At 39.4% G+C, this 21,189-nt stretch overlaps 1 protein-coding gene across 1 annotated transcript in view; it reads left to right on the top strand.

Annotated features, from left to right (window-relative positions):
• Positions 1–21,189, top strand: part of DNAH5 (dynein axonemal heavy chain 5) — a 237,484-nt gene that overhangs the window by 48,765 nt on the left and 167,530 nt on the right. The window contains 12 exon segments of the mRNA XM_032470113.1: positions 2,598–2,711; positions 2,713–2,733; positions 5,778–5,862; positions 8,300–8,461; positions 9,871–10,091; positions 11,866–12,003; positions 12,747–12,923; positions 14,126–14,239; positions 14,898–15,005; positions 17,063–17,185; positions 17,718–17,933; positions 20,677–20,784. Of these exon segments, the coding sequence (XP_032326004.1) occupies positions 2,598–2,711; positions 2,713–2,733; positions 5,778–5,862; positions 8,300–8,461; positions 9,871–10,091; positions 11,866–12,003; positions 12,747–12,923; positions 14,126–14,239; positions 14,898–15,005; positions 17,063–17,185; positions 17,718–17,933; positions 20,677–20,784 (1,587 nt within the window).

Below are 21,189 nucleotides of genomic sequence, written 5' to 3'. Positions count from 1 at the left end.
TTTATGGGACATATACTTTGTATTAGGACCTGTGTTAGTTCCTTTTTAAGGAGATGGCAAGAAGATAGGTAGATTGTTTATTTTTTAAAAAATCTTAACGTCTCCCTGCACCTCCCCTTTAAATTCTTCTCTCAAGAAGTCCCTTCAGGCTTGGAAAAACAAATACAAATAGCATAGGTCTAGCAATGGCCTTTCAGTCACTCTGAAAACTTCTTCCTCTTTACTCTTTCTTAAATCTTTTGTATCTTGAAAAAATTCTCCGTTGACTCTAAATTCCCCTCTGTCTACTAGTACTACATCTCTGTCCTTTAGAGTCAAGTTTCTGGAAAGAATAGTTTATATTCAGTTGTCTTTATGTTTCTTTTTTCCCAATCATTCTTTTCTCAAGTCTATATCCATTTGCTTTCTGTCCAACCAATGAAATTATTCTAACAAGTATCACTCTGTTATCTACTGCTCCGTAACAAACTGTACCAGAACTTAGCAGCTTAATTATCTATTACCAGCTTTCTAATATCTATTATCTATTTGTTTAGCTTTCAGTTATCTATTAACAGTTATCTATTATCTCTCTTGAGTCTGTGAGTGGCTGGGCTCAGCTGGGTGTTTCTTCTGTTTCACGTGGCATTGGCTGGGTTGCAGTCATCTGTAGGCTTGTTAGGTTGGAATGTCCAAGATGGTTTGCAAGTTGGTGCTGGGGTGTCAGCTAGGAGATCAGTTGGGGCTGGTGGCCAGGATGCCTTGATTTTTTTCCCCATGTGGTCTCCCCCTGTGGTTTGGAATTCCCATAGCATGGTGGCTGGGTTCCTTAGGGAGAATTCCCAACTGCAAAGGCAGAAGCTGGAGGTCTCTTAAGGACTAGCCTAGGAAGTTTTACAGTCTCACTTCTTCCCACATTCTTTGGGTAAAAACTGGTCCCAGTCCCAGTTAAATTCAAGAGGAGGGAAAATAGTCTATCTCTTGGTAGGTTGGTGGCACAGTCACATTGTAGAAGAGCTGAGGTGTGCTCCTGCCATCTTGTAAACGCAATTACAAGTAAGATCTAGCCCGTAATATCTATTTTTTTTGGTATTTTTCCCTTTATAGTACATCACAGACTTCTTTTTAGTTTAATACAGACTGTTGCAACTTGTGTAACAGCTGCAGAATATTCAACAATATGGATGTGCCTTAATTATTCAACCATATTACCCTTGGTGGATGTTCAACTTCCAATTCATTTTTTGAATTAAATGCATTATCTTTAATGCTAACCAGTAGCTCCTGCTGGGAAGAGGAAAGGTAGTCCCTCTGGATCCCATCTTGTACTTAACAAACAGCTATTAAACCCCAAGTATGTAGAGCACTATAGAGGTAAACACTACCAAGTGACCTCAAAAAAACTCACAGCCGAGTTGGCAGAATGTGAACAGAAAATGGGACTATGACAGGATGGCATTATGGTTGCTACAGGGGCATCAGATTTATGCAGGGGCATTAATGTGGCTTCAGAGAAGAAGCAAAAGGGAGGATTCCCCTTTAGCACAGGGCTGAGGAGGGGTATACATCCAGGAAAACTTTCAGGAAGAGGTGGCTTGAGCCTAGAGCTGAGGGAGAACTGGCCACACTCCCTGGGGTAGCGGCATTTCTGCACATGCAAAGGCCAAGAGACATAAGAAAGCATGGCAGTTCTAGTAACCACAAGGCAGCCAGGATGGCTGAACTAAAAAGAACTAGAAAGGCATAATAGGAAATGAGAAAGAAGTCAGATCATAAAATATCTTACGGGCCTCGTTAGAAAGTACAAACATTATCTAAAGTCCATGGAGAGTCACTGAAGAGTTTCAAATCAGGAGAGATGTTGTCTGTGGTGCATCAAAAAAATCAGTCATTCTGCCAACAGTGTAGAAGGGGGTTTGGCGTGATGCCAGCCTGGAGGCAGGTGGACTGTGGTGGCATTCCCAGGGCCTGGGAATGTGGACCTGGGGTCCAAGGGGAAAATGCATGAAAACATTTTATAGCAAAATATAAATAGAAATGTATATATACGTTTGCAGTTGATTGTGTGAGCAGAGTGCATACGGACTGATTTGCTTCAAACTGCCAACCTTGGTTACATTGAATTGCTTTATTATTGTAATTAGTAGTCAACAGGTTAAAAGTAAGCAATGGGATTCAGAAATCAATTTCAAGACCAGATATGAACCTGTAGACAAAACAATAAACATAGGAGAGAATGTAGAAGAATATGTATTACTTTGGTGGTCTAGCGAATGTTTACAAAAATGGAAATTTTTTTGGTGTTTGTTGAATACTTTTGTATGCATAAAAACAAGTCTGTAAAGATTTAGAACAAAATGTTAATAGTAATACTGTCTGGCTGGTAGATGATTTTTATTTTTCTTTTGGCTTCCCTGTGTTATATAATTTCAAAACAATTGAGCACATCTTACTTTCATAATAGAAATAACATTATTTCTTAAAATAGAGGATAGTACATAAAAACTGGTACCATTAAGCTATTTTCTGACTACCCAAGACTTGAAAAAGCAACAATAGTATGAAATGATTACAAAATGAATCCATTTGAGAACAGCATGTTTATTCCTTTCTCGTAGCAAAGACTGAAGGAGGAGAAGGAAGCCAAGCGGGCTCGTTTGGATGGTCGACATGACTACGTATTTGGGATTGTAGCTTCCTGCGTGGACCTGAACAAAGCTGAAGTGGAGGACTGCCCTTCTTGAGGGGACTCAGGTGCGGTCCATTTGAGTTCTCACTCACTTGGTGGTAGAGGGCACACAGGGTCTACGACACTGTCCTGTGGCAGGATCTGTGCTGGGTCTTAGAGGAGGGTGTCTGTTTCGGCATGGACAGGACTCCATCCTGACTTAGTACAGGTGGTGGCAGAGTGAGTTGAGGGATCTCCAACTCTCCATGTTGAATGAGGGACGTAAAATTGTTATTTGAGTTCCCTTTTTCTGATGGCGATGTCTGCATCTCTCTACACCCAGTGGAGCTGGGCTCAGGCGCCATTTTGGAACCTGAGGTTTGAGAACCGAATCTCTTCTTTGCTGCTTATTTATCTTTTTTTCAGTTTATCCTGTTCTAACCCAGGAGATTGAATTGTGCTGTAGTTTTCTGGCTTTGACTTTGACTTGGCAGCTGAATCTGGTTTCTTCTGTTCCTGAACGTGACTTCCATTTTCTGCCACGATTTCCCAACAAAAGCCTGGGATGTGATTTGGGTGGTGATTTGACCTTGGATGGGGAAGACCAAACAGGGGAAGATACAGTTTCTTGGGCACTGAGAAAGTCATTCCAGGGGGTCTCTAATGTTTTCTGAAATTTTTTTTTTAACTTATTAGGCATTAAAAAAGAAAGAAAGAAAGGGAAGCAAGGAAGAAGCCGTTTTTGTTGGCAGGGATGCCACGTTGTTGACAGTGCTTTTCAGTGATAGGCTTGTAAACGTTTAACAATCGGCTTTGGGCAAGAGGGTGGAGGGAGGCACTCGTTTGAGCATTTGCTGAGTCTGTGGTGTAATATTCCCAACATGGCTGATTCCAAACTACCAACATGATGTCACTAAGCACTGAGTTGGGAAGAGTTGTGTCAATTGGCTGGCTGAGGCTGGCTGAGGCTGGCTGAGCCTGCCCGAGCCAACTCCAGGCCTCTGCTGGCCTTGTCCCTTCCTGCTGTGTCACTTGGGGAGAGTTAATTGGAGTCAGTAGAAGAATCAAGGGTGGATAACACTAAAATAGTTGAACTATAGAGTGAGTCAATTAGGAGTTGAGGAAATGTCCTTTTCTTCTTTCTCCTCCTCCTTGTAGCTAACATTTACTAGATATTTACCATGTGTCAGTCTTGTTCTGATTTTCATCTATTATCCCATTTAATTTTCGTAACACCAGGAAGTAGATAATATTATCCCTCCAAATTGGAGGCATGGAAAGAGACAAGTTCACATAGCTGGTACAGTCTTGGGGAGATCATTCCAGAGGTGAAATGCTTAACTCTACCCTACGTCCCAGTTTAGACATCTGGGTTTGAGATAACGCAGGTGGAATAACTGAATAAAGGTTCTGCACTATAGGAATCCCAAGTCCAACTCTGTGCCCTATTCAGGACCGGGACTGTTGGAACTTGGAGGCTTAAAAACATCTTCCTGGCTCAGGCTCACTGAGCCTGAGGGCCTAGAGGGGCAGGAGCTTTCATACCGCCCGTGATGGAAGCACCTCCCTCATCACATTCTTAGCTTGAAAGTTAATGAGTACATTCTACTCATCTGTGTGGCATCCATAATCAAGGAAATGTACCAAAGAAAACAGGGTGACTTGCTTTTATTTATGAATGATGGTTTTATCTATAACATGATAGAAATTGAAGGTGATCTTATGTTTTACACTTAAATTTTCAGGCTAAATTTTATCCTTTAAAATTTTTTTGTTTTAAATTGCCATAAAATGCACGTAAAATTTATCACCTTAGTCATTTCTTAATTGTACCGTTCAGTAATGTTAAGTACATTCACATTATTGTGCAACCAATCTACAACACTCTTTTGATCTTGCAAAACTGAAACTGTATCCTTTAAACCACAACTCCCCATTCTCCGCTTTCTCCAGCCTCTGTCAGTCACCATTCTACTTTCTGTCTCTATCAATTTGGCTACTTTAGATACATCATAAACATGTAATTATGCAGTATTTGCTTTTTTGTGGCTGGCTTATTTCACTTCTCAAGATGTCTTCAATGTTCATCAATGTTATAACATGTGTCAGTGTGTCAAAAATGTTTTGAGGCTGAATAATATTTCATCATATGTATATCCTACATTTTATTTATTTATCCATCAATCAGTGAATAGCTGGGCTGCTTCCACCTTTTGGCTACTCTAAATGGTGCTGCTTTGAACATGGATGCCCAAATACCTCTTCACCATCCTGCTTTCAGTTTTTTTGGGTATATACCTAGATGCAGAATGGCTGGATCATATAATAATTCTACTTTTAATTTTTTGAGGAACTGCCACACTGTTTCCCCCAGCAGCCGCACTGTTTCACATTCCCACTGACAGTGCACAGGAGTTCCAGTTTCCCAACATTTATTGTCTTTTGGTTTATTGACAGTAGCCATCCCAACGGCTATGTAGGTTTTATCATTTTTTCTTCCCATTTGAGTTCAGAATTTTGCTATTGACTGTTTTAAAGAATCGCTTCTATTGGTAGCAGGCCGGATGGCAGACCTCTGCACGTACCGTGAACCCCATGGGTGGGACCAAGTTGCTTTAGGATGGAGTGCTCCGTAGTCATAGGTGTTACCTCTGCACGTACAGTGAACCCCATGGGTGGGACCAAGTTGCTTTAGGATGGAGTTCTCTGTAGTCATACATGCTCTCGTCATGGCAGTTTAATATTACTTATCTGCAGTGTGTTAGACTGGATTTTGAAAGGTTTGTTCTCGCTTTCTGATCTGCAGTTGGGTGAAAATGAAATACTCGTCTGTATTTATACCTGTCTTTAGCAGTTGAACACTTTAGGAAATTAGCAAACATGGAGGGACAATCTCTTTTCAAATGTGTGTATGTAGCAAATATTTTTATGATTAATCAAATTACTTCTTTGAATTGAATCTTTACTAAAATTAAGTAAGATGTTTATTCTTTCATGATTTTCGTGTTAAAAAATATGACCCCTTCTACATGGTTTGCGTGAGTGGCAGTCCTATCTGAATAAGAAAGAAGACAATCAGTGCTGATTTAAATGTGGTTTCTAATTCACCCTGGCCCTTTTGTGCCCCCAGATTGAAAGAATTGACCAGATTTTTGCTGTTGGAGGTCTCCGCCACCTCATGTTTTACTATCAGGATGTGGAGGTGGCAGAAACAGGTATGCAAACATAATGTGACGTAACCCAGACACGTGTTCTTGGATTTATCCACGCATGACGTGACGCAGAAGGCACTGTGAGAACTGGCCGCTTCTACCTGGGAGGTGGGGCAGGTGGGAGTAGTAAGGTGTGGTGGGTGAGGCCCAGTGGAACGGGTTCTGTTTTCATCTCAAGCAAAGGGCAGATAATGGTGGGTATTTAGCCTGATTGGTCTAACTTTATTTGGGCTATTTTGTTTTCCTTTTCAGGCTGTGCTGTAATTGGAGATAATAAAATAATGTACGTTTTGAGCCTTCCTTTTCTTATGTGTTCGTTCATTCTATGCAGTTATGTTCTGGAACTTCTTTTGGGCAGCTGTTTCTTCTCTATTTCTTTTTAACATAGAAAGTGTTGGCAGTAAGCATAACAGGAATTTTCCAGTTAAATATCACATCATGTTTATTTTCTACTGACTGTGATTCAAATGAATAATATTGAATGACAAGTTTAGTCATTTTCATTTAAGGGAAACTTGCAAATCTTTATGCGGATTCAACTGGCATATACCATTCTACTTTTATGTGAATTAATATAATTTTAAAGCCAAACTAGGGACATAAACAGATATGTTGTGATTATATTAAAATATCATGTGCAGTCCTTTTATGCCCTTTCTGAAGAAAGGGAAAATAGTTATTGCCCTTGGCGTAGAGAATGACCATGCTTTTTTGTTTGAAAATGGAGGAAATCATGCATGCTTACTCAAAGTGACTGGCATTTTCCCCAAATTATCCATTTGATATTTTGTGGTCAGAAAGGGCATTACATTTTGAGTGAAAAATCAAAACAAGACAGAAATTTTCAGTTCTATCCCAGATTGCAAAACATAAGGTCAGGTGAATGTTACCTTCACTCATGAACTGTGCACCGGGGGAAGCTGGCCTTTAGGTGTAAATCTTACATCGAATAAGAAGGGTTTGTGGGGTGTAAACACACACGCAAGCTTGTTTTTGTTTCCTTCTCTTTCTCTAAACCTTCTCAGTAGGAGTAGCTTTTTTTCTAACCTTGGATTGAAATTACGACAATCCCATGACTTTTCTGGACGCTCTTAGATAGGAAAAGTTCCTATGGTTGCTTATAGTTACAAACATCATCCAATTCAGAACTAAAAATACACAATTTGTCAAAACTAGTTGATCTAAAGTTAAATCTTCTCCAATCTTGGTCCTTCCTCTTCCTTGCATCCCCCACTCGCTGGCAGCAGAGGCCTCGGAAATTCGACATTTTCGGTGGGAGAGGGGCCCATGGTTCTCCTTTTCTCCCTCAACTTACCCTTCAGCCCCTTGCTCCCATCATGTTAACCCCAGTTTCTGACGGTGTCGGGCTTGAAGCAGGGCAGAGACAAGGGGTAAGAGATGGCAGCAGAGCTTTTCCTTGACTGGCACCTGCCATGAGCTGGCTGACCTGGATTCTCTGGGCCTGGCTCAGATGAGAGGACTGAGGCACAGAAAGATTAAGTAACTCACTCAGGTCACGTGGCTAGGAAGTGCAGCATGAGATGGAAGTCCGGGGTGTCTGCCTGTAGAGCCCACATCACTCATCACTGCCGTCCTGCCTCCATTCTCTCCTGCCTCTAGGACCAGCAAGACCACAACAGCAGGAGTGGAGGTGCTGGAGTTCTGTAGTCAGAACTGTCTTTTTGGCGGGAGGGTATAGCTCAAGCGGTAGAGCTTATGCTTAGCATGCATGAGGTCCTGGGTTCAATCCCCAGTACCTCCTCTAAAAATAAATAAAAAACCTAATTGCCTTCCCCTGCCAAAAAAATAATAATACAAAAAAAAAAAAAAAAAAAAAGAAGAAGAACTGGTTTTTGATCTCGGCTCTGTTGGCTGTGACTTGGGGCCGGGTCACAGCTGCCTTCAGGGTTGTAGGGAGTTTGAGTAATGCAGACATGGTACCAAGCACAGGGCCTGGCACACGACACATGCTGGTAGATCCTGTCTCCTCCCTCACCCTTTCTCACTGCCCCCATGAATGATGACTTTGTAGCTCTAGCAAGAATCTGCTCTGGACCAAACTCTTATTCCTGCTCCTTCCATTCCTGTTTTTTCCTAGAACAATAATTTTGAAATGAACCTGTGATCTGGAATCAAGCAGATCCTTTTATTTATTATTCTTTATTTATTTTTTATTGACATACAATTGACTTGCAATATTATGTTAGTTTCAGGTGTACAACATGGTGAGTTGATACTTTTTACATCACAAAATGATCACCATGAAAACGCAGACCTTTTTAGATCCCTTCAGGGCTCAGGTTAGAGGTTGTCCAGGTGGTGGAGTTTCTAGGGCACATGGAAAAGTCAACATGACAGTGTTTAACAAGGAAACTTAATTCGAAGAGGTGACCACATGGACTGTAAACAGTTTGTAAAACAAATTCTTTTGCATTTGTAGGACAACTCGGCTCTCCAGGAGGAGCCAATCCTATTTCTGGAAAGGTGAAAAAACCTAAGGTGTTTGTGACCGAGGGAAAAGATGTTGCTCTTACTGGGGTTTGTGTGTTCTTCATCCGAACCAACCCTTCCAGAGCCATCACCCCTGAGAACATCCACCAGGGTAAGAGGCAGCAGCAGTCCTTCATCCCGAATTACCCCAAATCACACAGTCTACCAAAAAATCCCTCCCTATGGAGACAACCATTCTCTTCATTAAATATTTAAAACTGCTTTCGAAGAAGTGTGTTACAAGCACTTAAACAGCTAAGAGGACATTTCCTTGAAATCTGTTAAAAGGACTTAATATCCAATTTATTGACAATTTTATATAGCATTGTGTGTGTCTGTAAAACAGTGAGGTCTTTCCTTTTAAAAAGAATTCCCGCATATGTAATTTACTTAATGGTAAATTTCATACATTTAAAATAAGATCTATTAAAGTGGATATAGCCTTGAACAACACAGGTTTGAACTGCACGGGTCCATTTATACATGGGTTTTTTTTTTTTTTTAATAATAAATACTGCAGTACTATATGCTTCGTGGTTGGTTGAATCTGAGGAAGCGGGACCAGAGGTAAGGAACTGTAGATATGGATAGCCAACTTTAAGTTACACTCGGATTTTCTGACTGGGCGGAGGGTGGGAGGCCATAACCCCTGTGTTGCTCAAGGTCAACTCTGTAATTTTATTTTTTCTGCAAAATAAAGTGCATGTGGACAAGTCTTCTCTGCCCTCAATGGGTGTGTTACCTGCTTGGAGCAAATAAACTGGTAAACGTCCTTGTGTTCTGTTTATTTCATGCTTTTATTTCGATGATTGTAATTTAGAATAGTATAAAGCTTATGTCTTAACTAAATATCAAAATAATTTACTGAATTGAAAGACTGAATATACACACAGACAAGGGTCAGACCATCTACAGATAGAACTTTGATGCACAACCTTCAGCAACCTGCCCAGGAAATCAACCTCCTTACCTGCAATAAACAACATAGGTAGCCAGCCTGCTGTGTTAGCCAGGTAGGAAGCCAGCTGGGAAATGAAACAATAACTCTGTATCAGTTGGTCAGAATGCCCAGGACTTGATTCATGACTGCCAGCCTCCTTCATTTTTGTCCATACTTTCAACAACTTTATTGGGACCAACCAGAGAAAGCCAAATCTTCACCATTAACCCATCACATAGGATGCCCTGCTTCTCGTTAGCCTGCCTCCAGCTTCCCCAGGCCAACAGCCTCCCATCAGGGCACCTCGGTGCCTCCCTTTTCTCCACTAGGAAGCTTTCCCACTCCTCTCGCTGCCTTTGAGTCTCTGCCGAAATGCAGGTGATGGTGGCCGACTCCCTTGCTATTGCAAGGAATAGAGTCTTGCTCTGAATAAACAACCTTTGCTTTGCTTCTCATGCGGTTGGTCTTCATTTACGCCCACAGGACATATAGTTAATGAACGTCATGCAGAAATGACTCAGGAGTTACGCTGCAGTTGAGGATCATTTTTATAGTAAATGTTCTCCCAATCGTTTTCCAGGAGGTGAGCTTCAATGTGTTAGACACCGCAGATGGGGGCCTGCTTAACAGCGTGAGACGTTTGCTGTCCGACATCTTCATTCCTGCTCTCAGAGCCACGAGCCACGGCTGGGGCGAGCTCGAGGGGCTTCCGGAAGCAGCCAGTATTCGCCAGGAGTTCCTGGGCTCTCTGGAAGGCTTTGTGAACGTCCTGTCGGGTGCTCAGGAGAGTTTGAAGGAGAAGGTATGAATAAAGATGTTGCTTCAAAAATTATTGGACAGTGAACAGATCAACATATAAGTGGGTCGTGCTTCTCTCAGATGGTCTTGATTCCACTGCCTTGCAAATCTTGGAAAAAATCTGTGAGCGTTTTTATTGGCCCCTCAACATGTGGTGCTCACTAGATTTAAATTCCTATAGTTTGGAGTGATGAATGAGTTTGGGGCTCCGTAGAAATGTTGGCTGGGATGGAGGGATTTGCTCTGCCATGTCAGGGGCTGGGCTGCAAAGAGAAGAGTGTGAAGTGCTTGTGGTGTTGCTCTGCAGCCTGGAGGGAAAGGAACCTGGAGCCAGTGTGTGTGTGTGTGTGTGTGTGTGTGTGCACGTGGGTGGGTGGGTGGGGAGGGGGAAGGAAATCCTGAAGAGGTGGAGAAGAACTGACATCTGGAGAGAGTGGGTCAGGACCTGTGGTCCAGCCAGTGACCAAAAGGGCCTTTAAGAATAACTTTGGCATTTGTGGGGTTTAGCTTCCATAGACTTTGTGCCGTCTACAGTAAGCCTGTGTTAGTGATTGCTTGGGGTAGAGGATGGTGGGTGCAAAACCATGATAGATGACCACCTAGATCAGGCATGAGTGGGAGAGAAAGGGTGGATTCCATGAGACCAATGATGATGTAACACTCATTGCTCTCCAGGGAATACTGAGAGCTTTTGGGACCTGTTGGGATATTGGGAGGGAGGAAGGTACTATGCTTTCTAAAGGATGTAGAATGGGGAAGTTGAGTGAATTTTATCCAGAAAGGGGCAGAATGATTCTAGCTAACCTCTGAGATACATACATATATATATATATATATATCTATACACACACACACACACACACACACATACATACATACATATATATATATATATAGCGATCATGCAGGCCATACTAAATGCAGGTTGAACCAACTTAAATAGTTATTTGACTGAAAAAAGCAGTGCTTTCATGTGGTTCCACTTCATACTGTGGTAGAGGTATTAAAAAAAGGTCCAGTGTGGAGGAGGGCCTGAGATCTGAATTTAGAGATTCACAGGGCCAGGTGCACCTGTACCAGAAGGAAAATGTTCTTATCGAATGTCGAAGTCCTTGTGGGTTGTGTGTGTTTAAAAATATACTAGGTTTCTTTGTCACATCAAAATCCAATGCATATCCTTTCCTACGCCTCTCTTCCCTTCATTCTGGAAATGAATCTGTGTTTCTGCCATTGCACTTGCTGACTATAAGGATTTGGGAGGTAAGGACATGAGAGTTTTTCCTCTGGTTAGTTTCAAAAAAGAACGCGATAGATTAGAACTTACCCCTCCCTTAAATCAGTTCTTTTGAAGCCCCCCACTTTCTTTGGCTTCGTGAGTTGACTCTTCAATTTCCCAAGTTCCGTATTAATCCCCAAATTCCGTGATGTTAGATCTCTCTCTCTCTCTCTCTCCCTTTCTAGTTTACTGTTTTTATTTTTTGACCCAAAATTTGACATCAGAGCCAATCATTTCTAGCTGTGTGCTCAGGGTCTGGGGAGGTTCGGGCAGCTCAGGGTCTGGGGAGGTTCGGGCAGCTCAGGGTCTGGGGAGGTTCGGGCAGCATGTCAGGTCCTTCATGCATCTTCCTCAGGGAGCAGGGTAGGTTAGATTAGAGGATCCCCTAAGATCCTTCTCAGCCTGTCAATCAGCCCAAAGTGTGTGTGCGTGTGTGTGCGTGTGCATGTGTGCGTGCATGTGTTAAAATAGCATCATCTTATTTAACTTTCATTTTAATTAGGTGAACCTTCAAAAGTGTGACATATTGGAACTGAAAACCTTAAAGGAACCGATCGACTACCTGACTCTGGCTAATAACCCTGAGACTTTGGAAAGAATAGAAGGCTGTATGAGAGTATGGATCAAGCAGGCAGAACAGGTAAGTTTCAGCAACCAAGCACCAGAAACTAGCTGTCTTAACACCAACTAGTTCAGATGCCACATTACTGAGCCAGCCAGTGGAAGAAGGTATATCACATCCTGTTCCTATTTGTCTCCGTATTTTACCACAAGTCCCTAAAAAGGGGAAAGGGTCAATGCAATTTTAATTCATAGGCATTAGTTAAGAAGAGATAATAAGAATTCTAGGAGATGAAAATAAATGACTTTATATTCTTATATAACAGAAGACTGTCCTTGACTGATTATTTTCTCAAAGTATAAGTTACTTTGGAGAGAATCTCTGCAGAAGTACAAGGAGCTTTCGGTTTCAGTGTGTCCTCCAAAACAAAGCTTGAGACTTAACCTTTAAAAAAATATTTTCAGAAAAGTCCCAAGTGAGAGTGGACATTACATCAGTAAGTAAGCACAGTGGAAATTGACCAACTGAAGGCATGGGGGCTCCAAGGCTGTAAGTGAATAGCCAAGGAAACTTGCTTAGGTCAGGCCTTTCAAAAGTTCGTTAAAGCTCCTTAAACAGGTTGTTTTCAGTTAGAATGTTGAAATTTAAAAAGTGGATACATGTTAGGTTAGTAAAAGCCTGTCATGCGAAGCATGCAAATGAATACAAATATATCCTGGTTCAGATAGCATCATTTACTTATTTCCTTTTGTCCTTCTTATGTATCACTTCCGTATCTCCAACCCTGCTCCTTGGTTCATGATTCTCCTGTGCCTTTACAGGTTCTTGCTGAAAACAACCAGCTGCGGAAGGAAGCGGATGACCTTGGGCCGCGAGCAGAATTGGAGCACTGGAAAAAAAGACTATCTAAATTTAACTACCTTTTGGATCAATTGAAGAGCCCAGATGTGAAGGCTGTGTTGGCAGTGCTTGCTGCCGCCAAGTCGAAACTTCTGAAGGTTGCTTTTTGCTTTGTGAAGTAGGGATGAAAATTCTCTATGCAGAACCCGTAGGGTAATTAGGAACAGAAAAATGTTACTCTGCCTTTATGAAAAAAACTTTAAGATTGGATAATATTGCCCTTTTATAATTTTGGATGCTATGGAAATAGACTTTTTAAAATTTATTTAGTTTTGTGGTGTGTTTTTTAAAAATTATATTATTTATTTCATTTTGGCAGAGGGGGAGGTAATAAGGTTCATTTATTTTTAGAGAAGGTACTGGGGATTGAACCCAGGACCTTGTGAATGCTAGGCATGCGCTCCATCATGGAAATAGCCTTTGAATGAAAGGTATTCGTTGGCTGGTGTGTAAGTATGTATATATGTTATTAGAGGGCATTGCAAGTCATTAAGATGTAACATAATGACATGACTGTATATATATTATGAATTCAGACCAACAAGGAGTAGTAATAATGAACTTACCTTATTTTTTTTAAACACTAGTATATTTCCTTTTTTAATTCTTATTTTTTATTGAAGTATAGTTGATTTAAAATGTTAGTTTCATGTGTACAGCAAAGCAATTGAGTTATACATTAGTGTATTTGTTCTCTATCCAGTGTAACAAACTACTCCAAAACTTAGCAACCTGAAACAACAAACATTTATTATCTCAAGGTCTGTGGGCCAGGAAGAGATTTGGGTGCAGCTTAGCTGGGAGCATCTGACTCAGAATCTCTCCTGAGATTGCAGGGAGGGTGTTGACTCATCTGAAGGTCAGACTGGGGAGGATCTGCTTCCAAGTTGCTCATGTGGTTGTTGTAGGATTCAGTTCCTTGCTGGCTGCCCAGAGGTTTCTTTCAGTTCTTTACTATAGAAAATACGGGAATGAGGTGCCATTTGGATCCAGCAGCCAGTGGAGGAGAGGAGGTACAGGTTTAAATGGAGGAGTTGCCTCTTGATGCTCTGTCTTAGCAATTCAATAGATTTCATAAGAGATGACCTGGAAGAGATACGGTCAAAAATTTAGCCAAAATTAAAACATTGCTCTTCAGTGTGGTCATGCCCTTCACCACTCTGGATTCAGTTTCATGTGAGATGGACAGGACAGACTGAGAGTCTGACCCCCAGGGCTTGTGATGACGTTTAGCAGCTGTTGTATTGAATGTTTCTGTATCAATAATTGCATTAACATTGCTTTGCTGTCTTGTGCTTAGACTTGGCGGGAGATGGATATTCGAATTACTGATGCAGCTAATGAAGCAAAGGACAACGTCAAATATTTGTACACGCTTGAGAAGTGCTGCGACCCCTTGTACAGTAGTGACCCTGTGAGTTAGAGATTTCTATCCCCTTGGTCTACTGATGACCCTTTTACACTAGCTGACTTGAGTGTGGAGTTTTTGGTTTGTAAATATTATAGTCTGTTGGGAAAATCTTAGAAACATCTGTTCATTCTCAAGAGAGTTTATGTGTGTGTGTGTGTGTGTGCACACACATCTATTTCTATGTATTTATGTATCTATCAATCTATCATCTATTTATCTATCTAAGATGGATACGCAACGTTATATTTTAAAAACATTTATTGCACAGTCCATTTTCCATTAAATATTGCAATTGACATTCTGGACTAAACTCAAACAACTGTGGAAAGAGTCATCAGCTGTTTTTTTTTTTTTTTTTTTCAATCATGTAACTCTAGGGAGTGCCCGTTTTTATTTATTACTGTTAACACAGCCTCCTTGCTATTAATAGAAAGTTAGTGTTTCTTGCATTGAAACAAAGCTTACTTGTCTATGACTAAAGGGTAAAAATAAAATTACCTCTAAATATATTATATTTATGTAAAATGTTAGATAATATTTTAAAATTTAAATAAAAATCTTTTGCCTAAACTTTATCCTAATGCAGATGGAATGATCAGCCTATCAGAATTTTGCTGAATTTGATACCTATTTTCCTGAAAACTTCTGTGCTGTCTTCCAGATATCCATGACTGATGCTATTCCTACACTTATAAATGCAATTAAAATGATCTACAGTATCTCTCATTACTATAACACCTCTGAGAAGATCACGTCTCTGTTTGTAAAGGTAAGTGCATAACATTATATTTCTTTGCTAATGGTTAATTTTTTGACAGTTAGAAATTACCAAATTGGCACAGTCCAATGTCTATGTACCCCACAATTTTTAAAAAAGCTGAATCTCTCAAAAGAGCCAAAAGTAAGTGTATATAGGAGGCTGATTCTAGCAAATCATGAAACAAACACTATTTCCCAAAGTAATTATTATAATAAATATTGTATTATTTATATAATAAAAATGAAAAAAAGATTTTTTTTTGGAATTTCTTTCCCTGTGTTATTTAGCACATTATTTATTCCTACTGGGTAAATTTTAATTAAGAAAAGCTATTTAACTGGCTATCTTCAGTTTCATATTTTATGTGCCACAGATTCCAAATTTATTTGATGCCACAGTTGTTTACTTGGTGTTATTAGAACAGTAATCATGGTAATAAAAGCCACTTGCAACGTTCCAGTAATCCATAAAGCAATTATAATGATTCTGCCAAAAAGCATAATGCTGTTTAAACCTCATGTCCTAACTTGTAAGTGTTTATTGGTGAGCACGTTGCCTTTCCCATTTTGAACAGTCTCTAAGAAGAAGATGGCTTTTTCATTACCAAGGTGAAAATTTTGAATGTTGTCTTCAAATAGAGGCATTTTCAGCTCTTCAGGACTTGTGTTGTAAACACTGATGCAGTGGGAGGCATGATTCTTCCTGGGAATAGGGACATCTAGCTTGGAGAACTTGACGGAAACTTCCTTTTGCTCTCATATTCAGGTAGAAAGGAGGACAATCCGCTGGACCCTTTCCCACCTTTTTCACACTTTAACATTACGTTAGGGTCATGAGGGCTATTCTCTGACTAGAAGCCTCAAAAGTCAATTTGTGTTATTATTCCAGGTTTCACGCATGTTATTGGCAAGTCTTATTTTAGGAGAAAATTGTGAAAACACTATTTATCTCATTTTCAAAAACCTTTCTTTATGGAAAAATTGAAGCAGGTACAAAAGGAAACAGAACTGTATACTGAACCCCCATGTACACATCACCCAGATTCATTCGCTATCAACACGTGGCCAATCTTGTTTCACTTAACCTTTGTGCCGCAAGTCCCAGACATTGTGTCGTTCCATACGTACAGCACAGGCATCTAATTTTCCTTTTAATTTACAAACAAAATGACCAAAAAAATTCCGAAGATTTTTTTTTTTAAAGTTTGAAGGCATAAATAAAATGTTAGGGGTCACATATGTTATCTTCACCCTTTTGTCTATTGCCTTCTCCTTTTGACGTTTCTGCTGTCGATCACGGTGTCATGAAATGATCTGGGTAGTTCATGGCACTTGGAAACTGTTGAGTTGGATGTGAGAGCAGGCTGAAGGAGACCGGGGAGGCTCTCAACAGCTTTTAGGTAGAGAAGGGAGTCCCCTCTCTTGGTTGGTTAAGACATTCATTATGCATAAACACATTCATCTGAATGATTGATTTTCCATAGTGCTTCTAACTCTGTGATTTTACAAATGATTTTGATGCTATACGTGTAGAATTAAAAAAAAATTGAACAAATAGAGGCAGGGGTAGAAGGGTGGTTACCAGAGGCTGAGGAGTGTTGAGAAATGGGGAGATGTTGTCAAGGGCTACAAACTTTCAGTTGTAAGATGACTAAGTTCTAGGGATCTAGTTTTCTGCATGGTGACTGTGGTTAATACTGCACTATATCCCTGAAAGAGATAAGAGAACGGATCTTAAGGTTTTCCCCACACACTCACACAAAATGGTAATCATGCGAGGTGATGGACGCGTTAGCACTCGGTTGTGCTAATCATTTCACCTCGTGTGTGTATACCAAGCATCGTGCTGTACATCTTAAAGATACACACATTGTGTCAATTATACTTCAATAAAGCTGGAAAAAATGGGCTACTGCTTAATTATAGATGTGGTGGACAAAAGTAAATCCAAAGTTCAGGTTCACAGATGGTTCACTCTGAGAGGTGGAAGAGGTCAGGACCCTCTAGCCCAATTTATGATCGATGGCTGCTTAACGTACTTGACATCATTTGTTTGGGAAATTCCAGGTGACCAATCAGATGATAGCCGCATGTAAAGCGTATATCACTAACAATGGAACTGCTTCGATCTGGAGCCAGCCACAGGACGTCGTTGTGGAGAAAATATTGTCTGCAATTAAACTTAAGCAGGTAACGGCCAGCTTAATGATGTCTTTGGATAATGTTGTATTAGTTTCATATTGTTTTCACCACTGCGTCTTAAATCATATAGCTGATCGTGTTGGTTGTTGCTAAAAAGAGCAGCAGTTCTTTACTGTTAAGAAAAATTGAATGTTAATAAATCTGCCCCCAAATTTAATCACTTACTCTACCCTTTTTGGGGGCCTACTGTGTCCTGACGCCACACGAAATACTAGATGTACAAGGATGAGGTGGTTGTCCTTAAGCTTCTCATAGACGCACAGGGAAATAGACAGTTCGGCTTATACCGAGACGCAGGTGGAAAGGCTGCATCCTTGAATTGCATCATGAGCAATTCGGAGCTTGCCAGGTTGGAGGCTGGGAAGAGATGCTGTCCCATGCTGATGAATGAGTAGTGACAAAGGCATGAAACTGAAGGGATTCACAATTCCACCCTAAATTTGCCGTCACCTTCACATTAGAGAATAAGGTTGATATCTTTGTTATGTTCCCATTCTTATATTTTGGTCTTTACTTTAAGGAATACCAGCACTGCTTTCACAAGACAAAACAAAAGCTTAAACAAGATCCAAATGAAAAACAATTTGAATTTAGTGAGATGTATATTTTTGGAAAATTTGAAACTTTCCATAGACGTCTTGCCAAGATAATGGACATCTTTACAACCTTCAAGACGTATTCAGTTCTGCAAGATTCTAGAATTGAAGGCCTAGAAGATATGGTGACTAAATATCAGGTACTGTACCTCAAAACTAAATTTGCTACCCTTTTCCACAAATAAACCTTTAATATTTTATGCAAATAGCTATAGCTATAATGCTTCCAGCAATCAGTCTCTAATGTAAAAGATAAGCTCATGGCCCTTAAACAATAAAGAAGTTAAATTCATTTGAGAATTGTGTAATGGTGCTAATATATTCTTTTCAGGTATGTGATTAAGAGAATGACTTTCCAATAGTCTAAAATTAATCATCATTAGTTAAAGCATTTTCATTAGTAGCACAAGAAAAATGTTTCAATATAACATATTATTTTATTTATTCATGCAAGAATTATTTAATCAAGCATAAACTGTGTCAGGCTCTAGTTGACACTGAGTTCTGAGTAGTATCTGACTATCTTTGCATTTAAGCGTTTTATATGGACCCATGTTAAAAATATAATAGTGACTGAATTTTATTTTAGCTTTGCCATTCCTAATTATTTTGATTTTTGACAGCTTTATCTTGTAAAGGTATGTGCATAACTAATACTGTATTTTAAAGAGGGTACAATGATCTAATAATGTTTTGAAGATTTTTGAAAAACAATTTATAAACAAGATGTGGTTTAAACTCTTAATGTGGGTATAATCAGTTTTTTCTTGTTTGGGAACAGTGACACTAAAACTTAAATTTTTTTTATACTTGAATTTGAAAAGGACTATATAATTTACTGTCACACATTAATTTTTTTTCCTACTCTAACAGTTTAAGTCAATATAAGAAATCCTTTTCCTTTCCTGAGTATATCAGGTTTGGAGAGAGAAAAAGAAAAAACCTTTTTTATATAGCAGGAAATATTTTAGGTGAGCTGTGTGTAATCTGCAATGTGGGTTAACAATACTTTGAAACTGACAGTTTTGCAAGACAAAGATGGAATATGTCCATTTATTTTTCAGTATGGAATCTAATTACTTATTTTTTTTAATGAAAAAATAACTTTGGAGTATATTTCAAAGTTTATTTTTGAGGGAGAAATTGAACTGTACATCTAAATGCAGATAAAGACTGTTCTAACCTGATAAAAATACTGGGAAGAAAAATTGCTTTCCAAATCTAAAGTGAAATACTGATTAAAATGGATGTACCAGAAAGTAGTGAGATAAAATGCAGATGGTGCATGGAAGTGTAAGGTGAGATTTTCTTGTATTTGAACCAATGTAAAAGCCCAAAATGGTGACCATGGATATGAAACTTAGGACCCTTGTGTGGCTGCCAGGGCCCCATCCCCTGCTCCAGCCTCCTCACCTGCTCCTCCTCTCCTCATTCCATGTTCTCCAGGTACAGAACAGGCCACCTGAATCCACCTTGGGGCTTTTTATCTGGAAAGTTCTGCCTCTGGACCATCACCTGGTTGTTTCCTCTGTGGCCTCCAGATCTTGATTTAAATGACCTTCTCAGTTATGTTTTCCTGAATCTCTGTTTCACCTCCATCCCTCTATGTCATGTTACTTATGTTATCACTTATGTCTGAAATTATCCTGCCCATTTACTTGTGACTTCTGTAGATTCTGATCCCTTCTCCCCAGCCGAGGATGTAAGTTCCAGAATAAAGTTTCTTTGTTCCATTCATTCCTGTATCTCCAGAATTTACTGGCATATGATAGGTGTGCAATAAATTTGTCAGGTAAATGGTTCAATAGATTGAGTTTGATCAGTTGGTTTAAAGGTCATGGTTAATCAGTTTATTTACTTAACTTAATGCTCTTAAACGACCATTAAATTCCATTATAGAGCAGAATTTTCCAAGGGCTCCACATCTTTTAAAATGCCACTTTGAAATGTAGAAATAGACCTAACTTTGTGGTTATACAGCATGAAAGAGGAGGCTGTTTTAACTAGTCAGCTTGATTCAAGAAGTTATGCATCTTAGACACTTTCGTCTATTGAGGGATTTGAACTGATGTTTAAATGGAAATGACTTTGAAGAGGAGTTAGTGGAAGGAGGCCCAACATTCTTCATAAAAGCTAAATGCCTGTGTCAACAGTGTGGGCACCCAGGTTTGAGAAAGGCTTAGGACCTGGTGAAGAATGATCACAGAGCATCATAGCTCATTATTCAGAGCAAACAAAGCTTCAGATAATAGTATTTTCAAGAAGATGCGTTACCCAATCTGTACTGTTATAGTCACAGACTGTGGCTTTGCAGGGCAGGAGGAAGCAATTAATTCTAGAGATTCTTTAAATGGTAGATTGTGGTTTGATATTTTATTTAAGACATTTGAGGCTTGGAAGATAGTTTTTCATCTGTAGCTATTATAACATAACTGTTTTCTTCCTAATTGTTTGTGTTCTGTAAAAGCCTCATTTACTTCCTGAGAAGACTTAAACTTTTCAATGAAAAGTATTTTAGTAAATTCTACTTTGGGCTTCTTTTTTTTTTTTTTTAAATTTCAGATGTAATTAGTAAGAATTTTTTAGACAAAACATCTTTCCTGCTGTTCAGATGTAGTTTCTATTTTATATTTTTCTTCAAAAATACATAAAGCCTCAGAAAAATGCTTTCCAAATGATTTAATGATTTCTTTGAATGCACCAGGTAATAGAGTAATGCTCCTAATACTGCATGAAGCAATGAGAATAATTAAAGAAAAAAAGGCTCCTTTAATGCTTTGGATTTTTGGGCATGACTGTACAGGTTCTATATTTAAAGGCCATATTTACTTAAGTAATGCAAGAAGACTGAAGTATTGTCTTATTTCTTTCATAACATTTCAGGGTATTGTTGCCACTATAAAGAAAAAGGAATATAATTTCTTAGACCAGCGGAAAATGGATTTCGAGCAGGATTATGAAGAGTTTTGCAAGCAGACTAATGACCTTCATGTAGGTTGTATAATACAGTTCCTGTTGACAGTCTGGTGTTTATTTTTTCCATTCTGTGCAATACTGCTAGTCATTACCCATTCAGAAGGGAGAAGCGTCTTCATTGTGGAGGTGACCGATAGCAAGCTCAGCCTGCATTTTGTGATTTTGGATTAATAATTGAAGGCTCTTTTTCATAGATTAAAAGGTCATAAGGATAGCTTTGGATAACAATCTGTAATCACAGACTTCTGCAAGTGTTTCATCTTAGATCTTAGAGAATTAACTTTTATCTTCTGTTGAAACACAGTGTTATTACAATATAGAAATTTGCTTCTGCTTGCTTCTTGCTTTAGAGCAATGATTATGACCAGGGGTAGCTCAAGCTAATGGTCAGTGATGTTTGGCCAATCCGAAAGCCTGGGC

This window comes from Camelus ferus, chromosome 3, assembly GCF_009834535.1.
Source record: "Camelus ferus isolate YT-003-E chromosome 3, BCGSAC_Cfer_1.0, whole genome shotgun sequence".
NCBI classification, from domain to species: domain Eukaryota; kingdom Metazoa; phylum Chordata; class Mammalia; order Artiodactyla; family Camelidae; genus Camelus; species Camelus ferus.
The sequence above is the reverse complement of the archived record's forward strand: the minus strand, read 5'-3'. Positions and strand labels throughout refer to the sequence as shown.